The 23,953-nt window shown below is 36.8% G+C and overlaps 1 protein-coding gene across 6 annotated transcripts in view; it reads right to left on the reverse strand.

The window, feature by feature from the left end:
* SCN9A (sodium voltage-gated channel alpha subunit 9) overlaps positions 1-22,515 on the reverse strand; it is a 101,054-nt gene extending 78,539 nt beyond the window's left edge. For 3 of the 6 annotated variants that reach the window (XM_032594431.1, XM_032594429.1, XM_032594427.1), the window contains exons 1-9: positions 22,235-22,515; positions 14,665-14,783; positions 14,228-14,317; positions 13,549-13,677; positions 11,757-11,848; positions 10,775-10,984; positions 8,678-8,695; positions 3,124-3,187; positions 1,705-1,846 (exon numbers count right to left, since the gene is read on the reverse strand). In XM_032594431.1, the coding sequence (XP_032450322.1) occupies positions 1,705-1,846; positions 3,124-3,187; positions 8,678-8,695; positions 10,775-10,984; positions 11,757-11,848; positions 13,549-13,677; positions 14,228-14,317; positions 14,665-14,783; positions 22,235-22,492 (1,122 nt within the window). In that variant the 5' untranslated portion in view covers positions 22,493-22,515. Of the gene's footprint in view, positions 1-1,704; positions 1,847-3,123; positions 3,188-8,677; positions 8,696-10,774; positions 10,985-11,756; positions 11,849-11,965; positions 12,058-13,548; positions 13,678-14,227; positions 14,318-14,664; positions 14,784-22,234 lie in introns of all 6 variants that reach the window. The other 3 variants (XM_032594428.1, XM_032594426.1, XM_032594430.1) reach the window with 2 other exon arrangements.
* Between the last annotated feature and the right edge of the window lie 1,438 nt (positions 22,516-23,953).

Raw genomic sequence — 23,953 nt, forward strand, 5'->3', positions numbered from 1 at the left:
AATTTCTTCTCTTTGATAAATTCTTAGGTAGTGGAATTTTTGGTTAATGGGTATATTCATTTTAATTTTCATAAAAGTTCCTGTGTTGCACTTGGCTGTGGTTCCCAGCAATGTGTGAGTAAGTCTACCTCCCCATGTCACAGCCAGACAGCATCTCTCTTTGGATCTCCATCATTCTAACAGGTAAAAAAATTAGTTGTCACTCTCATTTTAATTTTCATTTCTTTAATTTTGAGTAAAAGTGAGCTTCTTTTTGCATATTTAAAGTTGTTTCTGTTCCTTTTTTCCTCTGAAGTATATGTTTACATAATTTCTATATTCCTTTGTAATATTAGAAATGAAGTAAACATAAAACAGGCCAAAAGAATCTGGCAATTCTAAGAAAAGTGATTCGTTTTTTATTTATAATACAGAATAATCATTTTCATCTCTTTCCTCTTGGGGTCAGGTGCTGAGAATATATAAGTGAAAAGATACACCCACAGGCCCAAAAGATCACATTGGAGGAGGTGGCCATGTGAATTAATAATTAATGTACAAGTGATGGATACTATAAACTGAGGAATATTAAAAAGGCATGGAAGTGTAGGGGGAGGAGAAATTGAGTTTGGACAGGAGAATTTAGAGATGTGAATTGGGTCTTCAATTCTTATATTTCCTTCCTAGAGCTGCCACGACAATGTACTATAGACTGGGAAGCTGAAAAAACAGAAATTTTAATTAAAAAAATTTTTTTTAATCTTTATTCACTTTTGAGAGACTGAGAGAGAGCATGAGTGGGGGAGGGGCAGAGAGAGGGGGACACAGAATCTGAAACAGGCTCCAGGCTCTGAGCTGTCAGCACAGAGCCCAACACGGAGCTTGAACCCACGAACTGTGAGATCACTGAGCCGAAGTCGGACACTTAACCGACTGAGCAACTGAGGTGCCCCAGAAATTCTACTTTCCAACAGTTCTAGAGGATGGAAGTCCAATATCAAAGGGTTGGTTTGTTGGATTTCTCCTGAGGTCTCTCTCCTTGGCTTGTCAATGGCTGCCTTCTCACCGAGTGCTCACAGGGTCTTCTCTCTGTGTCCAGGTGGGTACATTTCTGGTGTTTCTCAGGAACTAATCTCCTTTTCTTTTAAGGACACCAGTCAGATTGGATTAGGACCCATCCCGATGCCTCATTTCAATTTAGTCACCTCTTTAAATCCCTAACTCAAAAAATAGTCAGTCTGAGGCGCTGGGAGTTAGGACTTTAACACATAAATGGGAGGGGGTACAATTTAATTCATAGCAACTGTACATGGGAGTTCAAAAAAATAAAGCATGATGAACCTACAAGATCCTGGTGTTTAAGGCATTGCAAGCAGGGCAGCACATTCAGGAAACAGTGTGTGCAGGAGAGCTACAAGAGACTGTAACAGTGTATTTCCTGCTATTTTCTTAGGACCCCAAAGGATGCTATATTCAGAAAGGGTTGGGGGGACACGAACTGGAGATCAAATAAGCCAAAAAAGGATAAGATAACAATTTATAATTTTCAGACTTATCCACTCTAATACTGCTGGAAATAAAACATGTCTAATTTTAGTGATAAGCCAAAAGAGTTTTGTCCTTTCTAAATTGAAAAAAAAAAATCTTATATAAAGTCTGGTAAGGAACAGTCACCAGATTTTTATGCTATTCAAAAATGCAATGAATGTTTCTCTTGGCACTCACCTGTTGGTAAAGATTTTCCCAGTAATCCTGGGTCATTAGCCGAAATAAGGCCAAGAAGGCCCAACTGAAAGTGTCAAAGCTTGTGTAGCCATAATCAGGGTTTCTACCAGCTTTCACACACTTGTACCCTTCTGGACACTGACTACATACAAAAAAAAAAAAATCACAAGTTAGAATGTTTCTGGGAGGCAACCTAAGGAGTACAACAGAACAGTTAGATATTCAAGGTTCCTTTCTACGGGGATGATATTGAATAATGATTAAGAACACATTATTTGGAATCAGGAGGAACTGGGTTTGAATCCCATTCCACTCTACTAGTTGGTGACTTTGTCAAATTACTTAGATTCTTCAAGGTGCAGTTTACTCTTTCTGTGAGAAGAGGATAAAACCTACTTCAAAAGGTTAAGATTGTTGTTAAGTTTAAAGAAAAGATGATATATACAAATGGTCTAGCCTAGTTCCTCTATATAGAAAGCATTTAATAAATGGCAGCTGCTATTAGTATCCTCATCAAAATCTGGAAATTCCATCTGGCACCAAGTAATAGTTCTTGCATCAGAAATATTGATATATAGGCCTCCACCAAAACTCGATTCCTCCAAATTATTCTTGGAGTGAATTTGAATAAAAAAAAATAGCCAAAATAGAGCAATTATTTAAGTTCATAAAGATTTGTAGTTTTATATTTTTCATTCTAAAATCGGTGGACTGGGCAGTCTCTACTGTTCTGCCCACTGCTCCCTTGCGGTGTATTCAATAAACTTCTAACTTCTTCAAAAAAAATAACAATAAAATAAAATAAATTGGTAGACTTGTATGGTGATGCCATTGAACAGTGTTCTGAACTGTCTTGCAGGGCAGCAACCTTATTTGTTTATTTTTAATGTTCCCAGTGAACACAGAGCCTGGTGAACAAATATCTGGGCGGGGGAGAACAAGAACAGAGATGAACTTGGTATATAGGAAAAACTGCAAGATAGGTAGTTTGTAGAGATGGGAGATTCTTAAAATATCTTTACCCAAGTCCATGGGTTCCTTTTGTTTAGAGTGGCCAAAGTGTCCCTGCATTCAGTCATCTATGAATCATTCTTGATTGGAAAATGAGTAGAATTTGGGAAGAAAGAAAGTTGATTCTATCACTCTTTTTTCCAGAAAGAAGAAAGACTTGAAAATTATCCAGCCAATTTTCCGGAAGTAATTTTTCTACTTTCATATATATATGTATATATATATATATATATACATATATATATAACTTGTATCTTGTTTCAATTCAAGCACTACCTCCAAGTTTTGCTTTCAGAAGTATGCATTAACTATAAATGTTTTAAAGTTTCTCATAAAAAAAACTTATTGATTATGCTTTTCCTTTTATTTTGTAGCCTCTAGACTAAACACAAAACAAATATTACTTACCCTGAATCTGTGCTTGTACCACAAAGGAGAGCATCTTTGGATCCCTCCAAGTAATAAAAATATTCTGTTTATGAAGAAATTGAAGAATATAACATTAGAGAATGTAAGCTTTAAGAGTGATACAGAAGTTAAATTAATTAGTATAGACATACTCGCACATATTCAGGTCCAGTCCTAGGCAATGTGCATTCATTTGTTTATTTATTATATTCTTGTATATTCTTTCTCAAATATTTATTGATAACTTCTTATGGGTCAGCAATGAATAAAATAATAAAAACATGACAAACAAGATCATTATTTTTATGGATCTTTCTTTACATGTAGGTAAGCATGGAAATTGGGGATGGAGAAAGACAAGCAAATACATAAATATACAAAGTATTTTTAGATAGTGATAAATGCCCTAAAGGAAATAAGACAATGTGATAAAATGTGGTCAGGGCAGACCTTTCTAAAGATATGACATTTGAACTGGGACCTAAATGCTGCAAAGAAGCCAGTCATCCAAAGACCCTGGTGAAGAGATATTTTGGCAGGGTGAAAACCAGGAGCAAAGGGCCTGAGGCAGAAGTGAAGTTGGTGAATGGAAGAAACGACAAGATGGCCAGCCTGGCTACAGGCTAGTGAGTGGAGAGAACCATGTGGCAGAAGTAAGGCAGGGGTCAAATGCCTTTGTATGTTATCAAAAGAAGTTTGGATTTTAAGTATGATTAGAAGTAATAGAGGTAGCAATATGAGGTATCAATATGAGATAGTAATCAACATTTTAAAATGTCACAATGGTTGTTTTATGGACTGTAGATAATAAGAGAGCAGGTGTGGAAGCAGAGAGAGGAGTTAAGAGACTACAGGGAAAGGCGATGTGGCTAAAATTCAAAGGGCAGCTGTGGATATGGAGAGAAAGGGGTGAAAACAGAGTGGACAGGATTTGCTGATGGAGTGTGTGGTGGGAGAGAGGACACAAGAATGTGATAGGAGTCATCATCAGGTAGATAGTTTTCAAAGCCATGGGAGCTGAGGAGTTAACCCAAAGAGAAAGTGTAGCTGGAAGAGAGAAGGGAAGAAAAGAGAAGGAAGGGAGCCCCCAACTGAGCCCCAAAGTATTCCAGAAGTGGTGGAGTCAGCAAGGCAATACTATAAATGGACACAACCTGTCTTTTGAAAGTCTCTCATTTATTCACCACTTAACAATTATGCAGGACTTACTAATTTCCAGATATTGAGGATATGGCAGTGAACTGAATGCACATTTCCCCCTCATGGTATGTTTTGTGTCCATTTTCAGGCATAAGGGATGTTATAATCTCTTTCTTCATTTACTGTCAAAGCTTATTCTTTTTTAAAATTTTTTTCACATTTATTTATTTTCGAGAGAAGAGCAAGATAGAGTGTGAGTGGGGGAGGGGTAGAGAGAGAAGGGGGGTGGGGGTGGCATAGAATCAGGCTCCAGGCTCTGAGCTGTCAGCGCAGAGCCCGATGCGGGGCTTGAACTCACGGACTGTGAGATCATGACCTGAGCCTAAGTTGGACGCTTAACTGACTGAGCCACTCAAAGCACCCCTATCAAAGCTTATTCTTAAGACAGGAAGCAATCCAGCCATGCACAGTAAAGGTATGAAGAATTAAAAAATATCTATTCTTTTTAATAAGGGTCAGCTTCCTATTTGGCTCCAATCAAAGGAATAAAGATGTAATTGTTAGGAGGCTTCTGGAGTGATAGTGGAAGAAAGCCTTCGAAGTTAGACATACTTGGATTTGAATGTTGCTTCTACCCCTTCCTATGTAGGTGAACTATCTTACCACTTTAATGGTTAGCCACTATGCCTGCTTTGTAGAGATATTGAATAGCATACATAGCATATTGCATGTAAAGTGTTTAATACAGTGGTCCTCACATTCTATCCACACAGTTGCTCAAAGAACAGCAGCGATCATTATTAAACTATTACACAATTCCAGTTAAGATTAATCGACTGACTTCCACATTGCTTTGTCTTATGTAGAAAATAAAAATTTTAGAAGACACACAAAAAACAATAATGCCTCTTAGTTTGAAGTGAAAATTTAGGGGAGAATGTACATGAACAACTTTTTTGAAAAAACTCTTGTGGTTCAGGTAGGGTGGGCATGGCAGAATGAGGATGGAGAAGATTAAGATGGAGTTTTTTGTACATAAGCTTCCAAGACATTTTGACTATGGAAGGATTACTTTAGAACTATCCTTTAAAGTAACGCTGGCTCACGTTTACCAATCACTGAGGAGTTTTTATAAGAATGGGATCTAGTGGGTGGTTCAGTTGGTTAAGTGGCCTATGCTTGGTTTTGGGTCAGGTCATGATCTCAGGGTTTGTGGGTTTGAGCCCCACATCAGGCACTGAGCTGACGGCATGGAGCCTGCGTGGGATTCTCTATCTCCCTCTCTCTCTGCCCCTCCCCTGCTTGTGCTCACTGTCTCTCCTTCTCTCTCTCAGAATAAAGTTTTTAAAAAAAGAAAAAGAACAGGCTCTAGAGTTGCCTGTCCCAGGGCAGGGCGAACAGAATGATGAAGTCAGTACAAGAATGTCAGTACAAGAATGATGAAAGGTAAAGCAATGGCAGTAGTTCACGTTGGCCTTACAGAACACTTTAAAATAATCCCTACACAAAAACAGACATTACATTATTGGAATAATTAGCCTCAAGAGAATTTAAGGTTAACACGTAAAGGGAAAACGTAATGCAGAGAGAAATAAAAACATACGTCCACAGTAAAACTTACACATGAATATTCATAGCAGCATTATTCACAATACCCCCAAAGTGGATACAAGAAAGACATTCATCAATTAATGAATGCTTAAACAAAATGTAGTATATATATACAAGGGAGTATTATTTAGCAATAAAAAGAAATGAATTACTGCCACAGGGATGAAACCTGAAAACATGCTAAGTGAAAGAAGCCAGACACAAAGGCCACATGTTGTATGATTTCATGTATATAAAACGCTCAGAATAGGTAAATCCATAGAGACAGAAAGTAGATTAGTGATTGTCAGGGGTTTGCGGGACGAGGGAATGGACAGTGATCGCCAGTGAGTACAGGGTTTCTTCTCTCTCTCTTTTTTTTTAATGTTTATTTATTTTGAGAGAGAGACAGCAGGAGCAGGGGAGGGGCAGAGAGAGAGGGAGAGAGAGAATCCCAAGCAGACTCTGGACTGTCAGCACAGAGCCCAATGCAGGCTTTGATTCCACAAACCATGAGATCATGACCTGAGCCGAAATCAAGAGTTGGACACTTAACTGACTGAGCCACTCAGGTACTCTGAGTACAGGGTTACTTTTGAGGGAGATAAAATTATTCTAAAATTAGTGCTGGTGTTTGCACAACTCTGTGAATATACTATGAAACACTGAACTGTATACTTCAAAAAGGGGGATTTTTATGGTATGTGAACTATCTCAATAAAGTTGTTAAATATAATGCAGTACAATAACAAAGATTGTGGATAGTAATAGATAAGCCTCAACCTCACAGTAAAAGTCACATGGGGATAAAAGGAAATAGAAAGTTGCAAAATTCACACACCTAAAATCTGGAATATTCAGTCAAAAGCAGATTGGTACAGAATGATAAAACATACTGGTGACCTAAACATTCTATGATTAGTTTTATCCAACCTGGTTCAGAAAGACAGCTTGTAGCAACCGTGTGTGACTTGGGCTTTTGGATTCAAGTTTTTTCCTCAACCAAGAGGCAATAGTAAGTTAACTCTGAGAAAGCTAGTGCTGGGGATCAGGTAGAGGCAAATTGCCTGCAATTGACACACTGCCTTCTGGGAGACTGAACTCTGGGAAGTCCCCACAAGGAAAGCACCATAGATGAAGACAGGAAAAGCCCTGGTAGAAGTGCAGACCAACACTGTGGCTTTTCCAGGAACTTTTCTATGAAATGTCAAACATTCAGAAAATAGAGGTTTCTTTATCCCAACATTCACGTACAATAGCTACTGAAAATTTGGCTTCCAACTGTGCACACGAACCTTTCCTTCACCTGTAGCAGCAAGAAGGAAGATTGAGGAGCATGAAAGTAGACAATGCTTGGCATCAAAGGAAATCTATAGATTGTATGTTTGAAACATGGCCTTCTTTATTTGATAAGAAATTTTCAAAGCGCCTCCAAAGGGGCTTCGCTGTAGGACCCAGAAAACACTTTCAGAATATGTTCAGGCTTTCTATGTAGGCTGCCGTTACCATGGCAATTCTTTTATCTCTTCAAGAATTCCAATTCATTTACCTCACCACTTTCTCAAAACCTGTCAACCAACTCTTGGGTTCACTTCTTTCCTTGTCCAGTTTTGAATCCACAGACACTCATTACATCATTCTCTTACAATTTCCTCAACTTCTAAGTATTTCTATCAGTCTATCACACTAACCTGGCGGAACCTTACCCCAACTCATACTCTAATGTCTACCTTCTGCATACTTGCCCAAGTGGCTGAATGTTATTGGGGAAACTCTCACACCCAAGTGAATGATTGCATTTTAAGTAAATGATCTCTGGTATCAAATTGCAACTCAAAATAGACTCCATGTCCCATTCCTTAGGATGACCATATAGTGCATTCTCTTCAAAACTTCTGTAGAATTTCCTCTTTCTCATTTGCATTCCCAGCCAATGGTCCCATTTCACACCTTTCTGAGGAAATGAAAGCTACTGAGTTTGACTTAATCCTCTTCTGATAAGTCTGCAGCCTGCCCCTCCACCTTTCCTCTTGCTTCAGTGGTAGAGATATCTCTTCTCTTTGCTCTTTCACTTTCTCCAGAACTTGACTTCTCCCCTTCTCTCCTGAATTATTCATCTATATTTTACTACTCACTCATTTCTACCTCTAGAAGAGCATCCCTATCAAAATATGCCATTGAAAAAGTACCAGACATCTCCTCCATTATTCTGCTTTCCATTACAGCCAAATTTCTTGGGAGAACTGTCCACACATATTGTCATCTCTTCTTTCTGACATTTTATTTACCCCTCTCACCACCTTAAGTCCAACCTTCTGCTCTTACCACTCCACTAAAATTTTCTCATGAAAGTCTCTGACAGTTTCTATGTTGTTCAAGCTAATGCATATTCTTTTATCTCCATCATTCTTAATCCTTGATCTTGCAGCATCATTCAACACAAGTACTCCCTTCTCCTCAAACTTTCTTCTCTTGGCTTCACTGTTCACATCTTTGTTTTCTTCTTACTTTATTGGCTGCTCCTTCTCTGTGTCCTGTCTGGGTCTTCTTCTCTGCCTGCTTTCCAGACATTAGGGTTTTGGAGTTCACCAAATTTGCATGAAAAATCCAGTTGCCCTTTCTTAACCTGCTTATAAACATCAGAGTTTTTCAGAAGGATGTGTGTATGCATGTATGTATCCTTTCTGTTTGCTGATTATTTCAAAGTGTATTTATCTCCAAAGCAGGAGGTTCCTCTGATCTCCATGCTTAAATCCCTATTGTCTACTTTTTTCTACACTTGCATGTATCAGTGTCATCTCAACTTTAACTGGTTAGTAACAACTTGCATCTACAATCCTGCCTACACTTCCTTCATTTCCCATTGTCACCCATCAAAAGTTACTGTAGCCACAAGCCTAGAAGATATCCTCAAGCCCTCTTCTCTTCTCTAATCCATCAGCAAGTTCTATAGATTTTATCTTGACATAACCCTTTTCTCTTCACTGTCCACCACCACTCTAGATGGAGCCACAATCTTCTCTTTCATAATGACAGAAATATCCTAAATGGTTTTCCTTATTCTAGACTACCACCTCCCGTTTGCCTAATCAGTACTCCAGATGGCAAACAAAATGATTGAAACCACTGCATTTAAAATGAAACCAAACTCCTTTCCAATGGGCTAAAACATCCTTCATGCTTTGACCCCTGCCTTTTTCTCTCACTCTATCTGTTGCTATTCTATCCCCATTTTGCTAAAATCTAACCATACTGATGCTCTTCAATTCTTTAAACACATAATACTCTTTCTTGTTTCAGGACCTTCCTACATGCTATTCTTTCTAACTCAAGTAGTAGCTCCCATACACACACTCTCACCAAAACTTACACTATTTTATGGCTTCTCATTGTCCTTTAGATCTTCACTTTGGTAACTTAAATGCCATCTCCTCAGAAAGGTCTTCTCATTTAGTTGGTATCTCAGCCCCTGAGATTTATTTGCTTTGCATTGCTTTTATTATAACGTGCAATATTTTTTATTTGTCTGTTGCCTTCCTTTAGTTTTTCATTCCCACTAGAATATAAGCTCTGTGAAAGGAGAGCTTATTTCTGTGCCAGAAAGTTGCACAATGCTTAGCTTAGGGGGCACTTAATAAACACATGCTGTTACATAAATATCCAAATAAATACTGCAGTGAGACCTGGCTTCTACGACACAGAGAACAAGTGAGGAAACCGAATTCAGACCGGACACAAACATTTTCTCCCTAAAACTCTATTTCAGAAGAAAATAAAGAATAATGTATAGAATTAGGGGAGAAGGTTTTGCTATAAAATTCCATTGTTCACTAAGATGTTATTTCACTCATTTGTAATAAATGCAATATGAAGATACACTGCAAAATTCAAGGCTCTTCCTACTCATTTTGAAAAATATTGCTTGAAGTAATGCCAGAGGTTAAAAAAGTCATTCAGATTACAAACTCAAAAATAGGACCACGATTCAAAATAAAAGAACTGGCAGTGATCCGAGGAAAAAACAGTTAAGTTTAAGTAAGTGTTGTAAACTGATTGTTAATTGTAAATGTCAACAATTATCCATAAGATATGTTACTTTTATGGTATATAACTTAGATATTCTTTGGAAATTGAAAATAACATTTAAGATCATATTAATCAAAATCAGAAACTGAAAAAATAAGTAAAAATAAAAAGGAAGGGAAAACATGCTAAATTCCTCACCAAACATTGGTAGTAAAGAATTATACATTAAATATTTTACTTCAAAACCTTCATTTTTTTTCATTATAGGCTTCAATAATTTTTTCTGTTTTCTTTATTTACATCCTTTTACTATATTAGCTAGGTTTTATTTGCTTTTATCTTCCCCAGTGAGTGGGAGAATACACATTTAGTAAAGAAAAAAAATGATATGTACTCTTCATAATCCAAGGAGAATCTTGACCTTTACTCTCTGATCTCATTCTGTCAAAGCTACATACACTTGGAAGGTGTCTTGATTTCCTCCCCAAACCCCCCACCTCTGGATCCAATTATCCAGTAAGGTTTATGGGTTCATATGGGCAATATCAGACATACACACTGCAGGTATTAGACAGAAAGCACAAACTTGCTTGGTCTCATTCTCACCCAAATTCATCAATAGCTCCAGCAAGAGGAGCTGTGTTAGAGGACAACTGTTCAGAAAACATGCAGTTGGGCTTTTTTGTAAAATATTCTAAAATATACTCATGAATTAAGCAGACTTTGAGACTGTGTGCACAGACCAACTCATATGGTTTGTACAGAACTAGTTCTGATGAACTAAACTTTGAGATCATGACCTCAGCTGAAGTCAGACGCTTCACCGACTGAGCCGCCCAGGCTGAAAGAGAACAATCTTATTTCAACCTCTTAACAACTGCAGGGACAATCTTACTTTTATAGTCTTCTTCTTCAAGGGTATCCAGGATGCTTGCTAATGTTTCATTATTTTCCAGCGGATCCCGCAGACATTTATGCTTCAGGTTGCCCATGAACAGCTGCAGCCCAATCAGTGCAAACACGCTCAGACAGAACACGGTCAGGATCATGACATCAGAGAGCTTCTTCACAGACTGGATCAGAGCTCCCACAATGGTCTTCAGGCCTGAATGCAGGGGGGAGAAAAGTGTTCATAATAAAATAAAGCCTCTGGATGAGAAATAAAAACAAAACACGAGCTTTTCTAGAAATTCATGCATTACATCAAATCAAGGACCTTAAAGAGCCTAGTTCAAAAAAAGCCTAGTAGCTCAAAAGGGTAGATTTACTGTTTATATATATTTTGCTTTTATATATCACAGCAAATGATAAAAATTGTAAAATAGCCCAAAGAGTAACCACATTGTCAAAATGAATAATTTGGTTGCTCAAGCCATATCCATATTCACCTGTAAAAATAATTTTTCAAAGTGCTAATTTAGTAAATGCTTGTCAAACAAACCATCTCTCTATAATGACATTAAAAGAAAGGGGCTGAATTGCAGCATATAGTGACACGTTGCTAATATTCAGTTAAGAAATGGTTTGTTGTGGAAAGCTAAAAAACATGTCATGCAATACCCCCATGCTGATATTTAAAATCTCTTTTCCTAACTGTATGAAAAGCAATCAGAACAAATTGAAATTTTCATTCCTGGCTAAACAAAATGGAAAATGAGCTGTTATTCAGGAGGGAAAATTTCAAGTTGAGATGTGAGCCAAATGGCCATCTTCATCCTCTAAGATCCATGCAATTGATTAAACTCAAAGGCTGACTTTTAATAATGATTGTGAAAAACATAAGAAATCAAATTTAATTAGAACTGTGTAAGAGAAAGTCATTCTTGTCTTGGCTCCAAAAGATCAAAGTCAGCCCCGGTGTTTAACCCCACTCTCACCTGGAATGACTGAAATTGTTTTCAGTGCTCGGAGAACTCTGAATGTTCTCAGCGCTGAGACATTGCCCAGGTCCACAAACTCTGTCACATATCTGTAATAGGGAGTTCACACACAACACAGTGACAACACACACACAAACAAACAAAGAACAACTCCCAAATAGTTGGAGTTATGAGTGGCCTAACGCTCCACACCAATCACTCCTTACCTGGAATTACAGAAATAGTTTTCAAAGCTCTCAACACTCTGAAAGTTCGAAGAGCTGAAACATTGCCTAGGTTTACAAATTCTGTTAAATACCTGTAGAATTAAATCAGAGTTATTCAGAATTTAGATAGAATCTATGATACTTACCCGTGCCTTTAAGTCAAGGTATTGCCTACATTTGGAAATGCTTATTTAAATGGATTGTTCTGCAAGTCTTTTTTTTTTCCCCTAACACAACTGATTCAATTTGATTAGATTTGATTCAATCCCTTTTATGTGAGTAAAATACAAATATATTATTAAAATGGCTTCAAATACTTTAAATATCTAAATAAACAATCAAATGCTTCAATCATTAGACCTCAACATTATGGTAATATAGATATTTAATATCCTATAAAACGTTAGCAGCAAATTTTGAAAACTGTAGGCTAACTGAAAGAAGCCAGACACAAAAGGCCACAAATTGTACAATTCCATTCATATGAAATGTCTAGAATAGGCAAATCCATAGACTCAAAAAACAGATGAGTAGTTTCCTAGTTTCCAAGGACTAGGGGGAGAAGGGAATAGAAATGATTTCTTCTGGGGGTGATGGAAATATTCTGGAATTAGAAATCAGTGACAGTTGTACAATGTTGTGAACATACTAAAAAAGCAACACTGAATTTTATACTTTAAAAGGGTAAATTTTATGGCATATAAATTATATCTCAATAAAAAATGAGAGCCCTGAGAAAAGGCAGCCTTCTTTTGACTTGATGTCAACGCTGACTCTTGTCAGCAGGTGGCGGGTGCACCTACAGCAGTCAGGTGACCATAAAAGAAGGGAGCCTGATAGACAAGGAGGTGGGGGTGGGGGCGAGGGAATGGGAAACTAGAAATCTTAAGACCCTTCTGCATTATCTAAATTCCTTCAGTGAACCCGCATTAGTTTTAAAATTCAAGATGATAGAGGGAAAAACATTGTATCTAGGTTTGGAGACTCAAAAAAAAAAAACAAAAACAAAAACAACTGACTGTTTCTGGCAAATATATTTGGGGAAAGAGCAGCAGTATAAATAAATTAAAATTATATTTTAATGTAATATTTTCCTCTTAAAAATAAACTGTGACGGCATACATAATATATACACAATGCACTAAAGTTAGGGTTAGTATGCAGTGACAGCCCTTATAAAAATTTTACTTCTGTATTTTAATATAGCATAATAGTTTCATAGTATAGGTTAATAAAAAGAGCACAGTACTTTACAATTAAGGCTTGAGATTTTTCTGTGATTCTTATAGGTTTTATCAGTTTTCAAAGTATGAACTCACTTGCACTGCATATACTATCCACCCAAGTGCTGAGCATGAAGATGATCAATCTTAATGATGTCATACACTTTTGAATGGGAAATGCTCTTTCTCAAAAATTAATCATTTGCCTATCAAATGAATGACTACCTTTCATTCAGTATCCTTTAAATGCAACCATTACCTGCAGGAAAAGTCAGACCCCAAAGGCTTACTTTCACTGGAATACTGTGCTCTCTGTCATTTTCATGAGTTTGCCCTTTCAAAAAAACTAAATGTACTTACGCAAAAACAATGACGACAAAATCAAGCCAGTTCCATGGGTCACGAAGGAAAGTGAATTCTCCTACACAGAAGCCTCTTGCAAGGATTTTTACAAGTGATTCAAAAGTATATATTCCAGTAAAAGTGTACCTAGACAAATAACCCAATGGCATATTAAATATGAGAAGAATAGAACCAATATAAATCTTTATTTTTTTCTGATCAACCCAAGAAAGCCATCTATCAGAGTGTGGCTGTTGGTTTATGGATCCACTTGAAGTATTAGAATAAACTACAATAAAGGTATTTCCAGAAAAATCTCAAAATGTCCATATTAGATACTCTTAGAGAAAGTAGAGGTATTCAAAATGACTGAGAACACAGGTATTAGATCTGCCTGGAAAAGTCCTACATTACTCCTATCAGAAATATACCCAAGGATAAGAAATATATAACATGTCTAAGAACAAGGCAGGACATCTGATAAATTCATTCTTCTAGAAAAGACTGTAACAATTATTCTATTCCACTGCTAACTGGTTAATACCACAGAGGAGGAAAAAATAATTGAAAGAAAAACAACCATATAATATGGGAAGATAAACATCACAATTTTTAGAGCTGTGGTAACTTCCTGGCGGGAAAGGAGAGGATTAAAATAACAGTGAAACCATATTAAAATGTATTTATACCCACTTACTCTACATTCTTGGTCCAGTCTGGAGGGTTACTCATGGTCATAAATATGCAGTTCGTCAGAATAGTGCACATGATGAGCATGCTGAATAAAGTAGCTTAGAATCAAGGAATTTGATAAAAGACCACAGTGGGAACTTTTAATATTTGATAATGGCACTTGTTAAAATGCTAACAACTTTGTCCTAGAAAATAATTCTAAATGATTTTTATAACTTTTTTATCTCTTTGAACAAGGGAGTAATATATAAAGTAATTTATCCTAAAATGCTAACATTGCCATTCTCCCAATTTTCTCAGAGACTTACACCAAATTATACTGAAATCAGTACACTAAAATCAGTCTTTTCTGGTACACAAGAACTAAAATCCACATTTGAATAAAATAGCAAAGTTTACATTTTAAAGCACCATTAACAGTAAACAATTTAAAAAGGATATGAGTGTACTAAAATCTTAATTGATATTCTTCTTAGGGGACTGAAAGGAGACAGCATGTACAAAGCAGGTGTGGCATTGAAACGGAAGATTGCTTTCCCTTTGTTCAACACGATGAAAGTCTGCAGGCGAAAATGAAAACAACATGAAATTGAGAATCTGAAATTTCACCCTCACACATTTATACCAGCAATTTACCTCTGCCTGTGGTAGTCTCACATTAAAGAAACACTGCCATCAGACTCAAGCAACGTGGTACCACTGACATTAATTGAACTCTTTAGATCACATTGGCCAATGAACTCCTTCTATTTCTTCTTAGTAAATTAAGAAGTGAGCCATTTATGAGCATGGGTTGCCTAGAACTCCTCAAATACAATGTCTTCTCTTTTTCATATCCTTTTAACACCCAAATCAGTAACAGTAAGTTGTGGCCACTGGAATTAATTTAGAATATAATTTCCTTCTTTCACATCAGTGTATTTTAAGCAAACAAAATAGAAACTAGCTATCCCTGATTTTTGCCATAACACCTTGAGAATTTTAGTACTTGTTGGTTATTGTCATGGCTAATAGTAAGTGTTCTAAAATATGAGTCATTTCAAAAACATATTCTCATATATTTAAGGAATATTAGAGTTAGAAAATCCTATTACCCAGTTCAATTTTCTTGTTTTAGATGTAATATAAATAATAGCTAAAAGAAAAGATCACAAATTAAAGGACTTGCTTGCTACTACCCACAGTAATTTAAAAAATAATAATACAAATGAGCCAAATATTCTTGAAATGTGTTATGTAATCATTACACAAGTGACATTCTCCACAGCTTTGGTATGTAGTTAAAAATTTTAAAACTCAAATAAATAAACAGCAACAACAACAAAACATTAACACAATCTAAGAAATTTGCTTAGAAATCAAGAAGACCAAATTTTAACTTTTTGTCTTATTCTCCTATAGTTTGATAGGCAAATTACCTGTGTTATTTAGAAGACATTGACTTGGTCTTCTGTTGTTTAATCTGAATTTTATATAAGTTCATGAATGGGCTTCTGGTAATAAATATTTTTCACCAAATTGGGGACCTAAGTTCAAGTATCTTGCTTTTTTTTTTTAATTTTTTTTAATGTCTATTTTTGAGACAGAGAGAGATAGAGCATGAACGGGGGAGGGTCAGAGAGAGGGAGACACAGAATCTGAAGCAGGCTCCAGGCTCTGAGCTGTCAGCACAGAGCCCCAAGCGGGGCTTGAACTCACGCACCGTGAGATCATGACCTGAGCCGAAGTCGGACACTTAACCATCTGAGCCACCCAGGCGCCCCTCAAGTATTTTGCTTTTTAATTGTATGTGGCAGTGTTCTCAAGAAAGTGAACCAGAATCTGTTACTTTCAGATGTCTTTTTATATTCCTAGTCACTTTCACTACACCGGTTATGACTAAATACAATTTAACATAAAATTCACTTTTACCTTAAAATTAGCTTTAAAATTAATATATAGCCTTTGAGTACAACCACTGTTTTCTTAACTCTTGATACACTGTGCTTTTTAGAATTCATTCATTATACTCTGCAATTGTGTAGTGAACAACTATGGCATATGAGGTGATGAAAGGCATTTGAACATAAATGAGACATGAGTCTTGCATTCAAGAAACTTCCTAGAAAAGTGATGCATACACAGTAACTCAAATACAAGGCAAGATGTGACAGGTATAATACAGAGAAATACAAATGGAGGAGTGTGACAGTATGAAAGAGACATGGTCACACACAGGTGAGAATTATCAGGGAGACTTCCTGAATCAGACATCAGTTGAGCTAATGTGAAAATCATATTACTGTCTAGATTTGGCCAGATCAAGTTACCTTGTGCTTGACATGTTTACAAAAAACAATTCATTTGCTATTTTTAAATTTAAATTCCCAATGTTTATTCACTTCAAGAATTTCTCTAGGAATATCTGGGTTTACACACACACAGGAATTAGTTATAGGCAGGAAAAATAGGTAAGCCTATGAAATGTGGGGGGTCAGTATAGGTCCCTTTAGTAAATTCCAAAATCCTACTATGAAATGCATAGATATCAAAGTCTGAATAAATTCTTTTAATTTTGCCCATTTATTTAAGAGTTTGTTGAACATAAAATTAGACAAATATGGTACCCAAAGAGCATATGTTTGGTTTGGACAGATGTGATTCTAAATACCAGATCCACCATTTAACAACTTGAGAGCCAGCACTTAGTGCCTTCTAAAAAGCACAGTGTATCAAGATTTAAGATTTAACTTAAAGCTTTTAAGTTTCTGGCACATTGTAAATTCTTAGTCAATATTGGTAGCAGCTGCTTAAATTATAGGTAACATATAAAGCACAGTAGGCCATTGTACCTGTCCTCTTAATACCCATAGCACAGGGTAATTAGTAATTTATTCTTTCTTAAAGACACAAAGTTTCACTTATAATAAAAGCACTGCATAACACTATTAAAAAGCACTTATACATTCATCACATAAAAAATGAAGCCCTAACTTCTATCATTAATTTATCAAGTGTTCTTTGTTTTAACAAAGCATTGATTTACACTCAAATACAAATTAAAGTCTGGGCCAAAGTCAAATTAGGGGTCATTAAGATATATTTTTTATTCTTTCTTTCTTTCTTTCTTTCTTTCTTTCTTTCTTTCTTTCTTTCTTTCCTCCTTTTAATACGAAATTTATTGTCAAATTGGTTTCCATACAACACCCAGTGCTCACCCCAACAGGTGCCTCCTCAATGCCATCACCCACTTTCCCCTCCTTCCCACCCCCCATCAACCCTCAGTTTATTCTCAGTTTTTAAGAGTGAAGATATATTTTTTAAATGTTTATTTTTAAGAGAGAGAAAGTATGTGAGCAGGGAGGGGCAGAGAGAGAGGGGAACACAGGATCTGAAGTGAGCTCTCTGTGCTGACAGCAGAGATCCTGATGCAGGGCTCAAACTCATGTACCGTGAGATCATGACCTGTGCTGAAGTCGGACATTTAACCGACTGGGCCACCCAGGCGGTCATTAAGATTTGACCCCCAGGGGTCATTAAGATTTTTAATACTAGTAATAATTATAATGTAGCAGAAATAAAATTTTTGTCTCTTAGTGGGCATAACTTCAAACATGGAGGAATCAATCCACAAAGTTGCAAGCAACTCTAAGTTTACAAGCAAAAGTCAAAACTACTTTTATCAAGAAATGTTTGAAAAGCTAGACACAAAAAAAATTGATAATCTAAAGCTCCAAACCAAAAGAAAATAAGAAGACTTGGTTATCCCTTTAGATCTTTGTAACCACGTCAAGAATAGAGAACCATGAAAAATAGATTGCTTTGTCTGACCTAGTTCAACTCAACTATACTGATGCAAATGTGGGTTAGGCTTTTGATGTGGCTGGTGTTATATTATTTGAAAGGAATTGGGGCCAAGGCAAAGAGATGGAGTCCCATCCTAAATGTTCTCTATTAAATTAGTCTATCACAGCCAACATCATTCCATTAGTTAATAGGCCTATAATCCTCCATTCAAATGCAAACATTTTCCCATACCTCCCAAATTACTTTAAGGCAGTATTAGTGTATGTCTATGCCTTGGGGATTATTCCGGAAAGATTCCTTTCCTCCTTAAGAGGTGGCTGGTTAAGTAACATCCAGACCCCCTTTGGAAATGGGAAATTTAGTAGGTATCCATTCTGAGCCAGGAATTTTTCAGGATGAAGTAATAAGTAAAATGAGAAAGTACTTTCTATTTTGCCTGTCTTATTTACTCATCATTATTTAATTTGCTTTTGTGAAGTTGTTACCATAGTGGTTGCTATACAACAGAAACTAGACTATATTAAGAGATGTGGTATAATAGAATATCTCAGTAGGGGGACAAACCAAATTGAATTTTAAAAATCTACAACTTACTGGGGGGTAACATTTTGCACATTGCTTAATTTCCCCAAGCCCTTTGACTCATCTAAAAATAGGGTATTACACACCTCACACCTGTCAGAATGGCTAACTTTAACAACCCAGGCAACAATAGATGCTGGCGAGGATGCAGAGAAAGAGGATCTCTATTGCACCGCTGGTGGGAATGCAAACTGGTGCAGCCACTCTGGAAAACAGTATGGATGTTCCTCAAAAAATTAAAAATAGAAGTACCCTGTGACCCAGCATTGCACTACGAGGCATTTATCCAAGGGATACAGGTATGCTGTTTCGAAGGGACACATGCACCCCAATGTTTATAGCAGCACTATCAACAATAGCCAAAGTACGGAAAGAGCCCAAATGTCCATCGATGGATGAATGGATAAAGAAGATGTGGTATATATATATATATATATATATATATATATATATATGATGTGGTATACACACGCACACACACACACACACACACACACACACACAGTGGAGTAGTACTCAGCAATCAAAAAGAATGAAATCTTGCCATTTGCAACTACATAGATGGAACTAGAGGCTATTATGCTAAGTGAAATTAGTCAGAGAAAGACAAATATCATATGACTTCACTCAAAAGAGGACTTTAAGAGACAAAACAGATAAACATAAGGAAAGGGAAGCAAAAATAAGAAAAACAGGGAGGGAGACAAAACATAAGAGACTCTTAAAAATGGAGAACAAACAGAGGTTTGCTGGAGGGGTTGTGGGAGGGGGGATGGGCTAAATGGGGAAGGGGCTTAAGGAATCTACTCCTGAAATCACTGTTGTACCATATGCTAACTAATTTTGATGAAAATTATATAAATAAATAAATAAATAAATAAATAAATAAATAAATACATAAATAAATAAATTTAAAAATAATAAAATAAAATAAAAATAGGATATTACCAAAAAAAAAAGAAAAAAAAAAGAGGGGTGGGGTAAGTGCACCTGGGTGGCTCAGTTAGTTAAGCCTCCGACCTGATTTCTGCCCAAGTCATGATCTCACAGTTCATAAGATCAATCCCCACATCAGCACAGAGCCTACTTGAGATTCTCCCTCTCCCTCTCTCTCTCTGCCCCTCCCCAGCTCACACTCTCTCTCCCTCCCTCTCTCTCACTCAAAGTAAATAAATAAACTTAAAAAAATAAATAAAAACAGGGTATTTCTTCCTATCTCACCAGGTTATGATAAATATGTATGCTAATTTATATAAAAAGTCTAGTGCCTGACACAGCAATCCTTAATCTATATTAGCATTCTTCCTTGCTGTGTCAGAATACTGATTGATTAATTAGAATGCTATATAGTATTTCAAGGGCTTCTCAGGTATTCTGGTTTTTAATGCTGTGCTGCCAGCCTGTTGTGATGTGAAGCAAGTGTTAGGTACTGCTGTTCATAGTAACTACCACTGAGGCAGATGGGTTTCTACTATCAAAATGTAACCTCATCATATTTTATATTTCTCAGGTTATCTCAAATATGTTCTCTATTTTACTTTATTTGCTAGATGTCTTATCAGGAAATATTCCCTTTCATTTATATCTTAAACTATTTTTTAAAATGGGCTTTATTTTGTCTTTCTTGACCTTTCAAAGTCTACAGGTGCTATATGGCAAAGCAATGTTGGAGAGTTACAGAACTGCCAATCTAATCCTTTAGAGTTTCCTTTAGTCAACTTTAACTTCAACCTGATTGTGTCCACTACTGTGTCAGGAAAGCTGTACTTCTCACTTTCTCAACAGAATAACCTTTACAGCAGGTGTTTCAAACTCTCTCCCATTTCCCTAAAGGGAAAACACCTTCTCAGTTCTGTTACTCTCAACATTTGACTTTCAGAGGACAATTTCCATTCCTGTGGTGTGGAAAATATTGGCATCATGTAACACGCATTTCCTCTGATGTGCCTGCATTTACTTCAATGTATCAGGACTCTTAAATCCAACCTCTATTTGCCCCTCAAGTCTCAGTAAGACTTGTCTCCATCTTTTTTTTTTTTTAAGTTCATTTGGTTATTTAGAGAGAGAGAGAGCGAGAGAGAACCCACATGCAAGCAAGGGAGGGGCAGGGAGAGAGGGAGAGAGAGAATCCCAAGTAGACTCCATGTTGTCAGCACAGAGCCTGATGCGGGGCTTGAACTCATGAACTGTGAGATCAGGACCAGAGGTGATGAAATCAAGAGTTGGACACTTAATGGACTGAGCCACCCAGGCGCCCCTTCTCTCCACTTTTCTAATGCAAATACAATCTGGCCTTAGCTTGTACCTTGTCTATTAACATCTGCAACTAGCTACATGATTCCAACCTTCTGTATTTTTCTCTCTGAGGATTATTACTATTTTTTTTTACTTTCAAGGTGCTATTTCTATCCTATATTAAAAAAGTTTTCAATTTATTTGGAGCCTCAATAAATTCTGCCTTTCTGGCAGAAAATTTTTCAGATTTTTCAGCATGAATGTACTGCTCTCCACTTCCTCTTTTTATTTGCTCTCCACCACCTTCTTGCTTTCCTTCCCACCCCTGAACACAAACTGCTTGCAAAAAGCTTACCAGCTCACCCTCTTTGTTCATTCCAATCGCCTTTCTTTATCCTCAACTTTCTGAGTAATTTTGTGAGATACTCCCTCCCCTTCTTTTTTTTTAAATTTTATTAATTTTTTTTAATGTTTATTTATTTTTGAAGGAGCGAGAGACAGAGTGTGAGTGGGGGAGGGGCAGAGAGAGAGGGAGACACAGAATCCGAAGGAGGTTGCAGGCTCTGAGCTGTCAGCACAGAGCCCGACGCGGGACTCGAACCCACAAACCATGAGATCATGACCTGAGCTGAAGTCGGACTCTTAACTGACTGAGCCACCCAGGAGCCCCACTGCCCTTCTTTTTTTGAACAATAGAAACATTTTCTGATTTATGTCCCACTTCTCTATCTCAGACCCCGTTTTTCAACACCCTAAATGAAGCAGAAGTCTAAACTCCCATTATTAGTTGAATGATCTTACATATCCCCATAAATTCAGCTGGCACCTGCATGCGAACGCATTCTGGACATACCCCGAGGTCTTAGTTCTCAACTGACAATAATTCCGTTCCTACAGGTATGCATCTATGTCATGTCCCAAAAGGCAGAACATGGTACTGAATATTTTAAAAGATTAAGGATATCAAAATAATGTGTCAGTGACAGAACCAGTTTGGATGAAAAATTAAGAGTACAAATTCTGAATATCCCACATACATATGTAACTGAACATTTTTGTCATTATCTGGTTTTTCACTAAATTCCACTTACTCTCAATTTAAAATATCTCTCTGTACAGGGATGTCTGGGTGGCTCAGCCAGTCAAGTGTCTGACTTTGGCTCAAGTCATGACCTCGCAGTTCATGAGTTCGAGCCCCACATCAGGTTCTGTGCTGACAGCTCAGAGCAGGGAGCCTGCTTCAGATTCTGTGTCTCCCTCTCTCTCTGACCCTCCCTGGCTCAGGCTCTGTCTCTGTCTCTCTCTCAAAAATAAATAAACATTTAAAAAACTTTGAAGTATCTCTCTGTACAAAAGAAGCCAACAGGGTAGTGCAGAGACTGCACTACTGAAGTCCCAATAAACTCACCTTTTTGTCTGCATAGTAGGGGTCGAGGTCCTCCAGGGGCTCTGACACCATGCCTGGTGGGATGTCCCCGTAGATGAAGGGCAGCTGTTTGCCAGCTTCCAGGTCACTGCTTGGCCTTGGGCCTTCTTCATCATCATCTTTCTTTTCCTCTTTGGGTTCCTTTGTTTTTCCTTCAGCAATACGTTGTTCAATGAGGGCAAGAGACTGTCTTGTGAAGTAGACAAAACTCTGAGGTCCTGGGGGAGGCAACGTTGCCATCTTTTCATCCTGTATATTTTATTTCCCCTTCAGCTCCTTACATAAGAGGCCTAAGTGGAAACAAAGAGATAGGTGTTTGCTAGCAAGATATGGCACATTACAAAAAATAAAAAACGGATTTTTGGTTTCAACTACAAGAAGTAATGTGTTCACAGAATTATTATGTTGAATTAACATTAAGTGATTACTATGTGCAAGACTTATTTTCCATGCTATCTAACCATCTTTATTTAAAAATTTGATCTTAGACAATAAATTTCATATTAAAAAATAAAGGTTTATAGATTATAACTTTAAAAAATAAATTCTAACATGTAAAAATAAATTTGATTTTAATACTTCCCAGCTTCTAAAATAAAAAAGTGACAATTTAATGGAAAAAAAAAACTATTTACTTTTCATCTGTATTTAGTTTTAGTGCTATTGAATCAACCTTCCTTATTTAAATTTCTTTATGACAGTGCTTCTTTATTTTTTTATAGTTTATTTTACTTATTTTGAGCGACAGAAAGAGAGCAGGGGAGGGCAGAGAGGGAGGGAGAGAGAGAATACCAAGCAGACTCCACACTGTCAGCACGGAGCCAGACATGGGGCTTGAACTCATGAACCATGAGATCATGACCTGAGCCGAAATCAAGAGGCAGACGCTCAACCAGCTGAGCCACCCAGGCGTCCCACAACAGTGCTTCTGAGAGTACGACTCTCCAGATTCTCCTCTTGCCTCTCTGATCACCTGATTCTCTTCTGTCTTAATCTCATAACATACTCACAACCTCTGCTTCTCTGTCATAGGGAAACTCATTTCTGTGAAATGATGTGGTGGAAACATTGTTTTATTCTATTTTGCATATTTATATTTTCTCACAATTACATACCCATTTACAAATCAGAAAAAAAATATTTTTTTTTCATTTTGAATTAAAAACAATTTGGAGAAATGTTTTAGGAAGAAGAAAGAAAAGAGATTCAGAAAATATTTGTGACAGAATTAATTTAAAAAGTAAACAAAACAAAACAAAACAAAAAACACCCTATGAGATGCATTCAAACTATGACTTCCCTAAATAATTTATATGTGTATACAAAACATTACAACACCTACAGAAAAGAAAAATACAAAATAAAAAAGTCAAGTTTCTATATATTATTACTTTGAAATGTTCTAAATAAAAAAAGCATAAAAATAACAGTTCTTATTTTGAAAATAACAAACTCATTATTCCAGTGAGTCAGGGTAATTTTGTAACTTCTCCATTAAAAAAAAAATGAGTCTCTTCTTTTTTTTCTTTCTTTCTTTCTTCTTCTTCTTCTTCTTCTTCTTCTTCTTCTTCTTCTTCTTCTTCTTGCATTAGGTTTGCCTGAGAATTGGGACACACCAACTTCTAATACATCGGCCCATTGTGAACAACTTGAGAAGCTGTATATAGTAAGGAATATCACCAAAGCCAGAGGGAGGGTGAC

Source organism: Lynx canadensis, chromosome C1, assembly GCF_007474595.2.
Source record: "Lynx canadensis isolate LIC74 chromosome C1, mLynCan4.pri.v2, whole genome shotgun sequence".
NCBI classification, from domain to species: Eukaryota; Metazoa; Chordata; class Mammalia; order Carnivora; family Felidae; genus Lynx; species Lynx canadensis.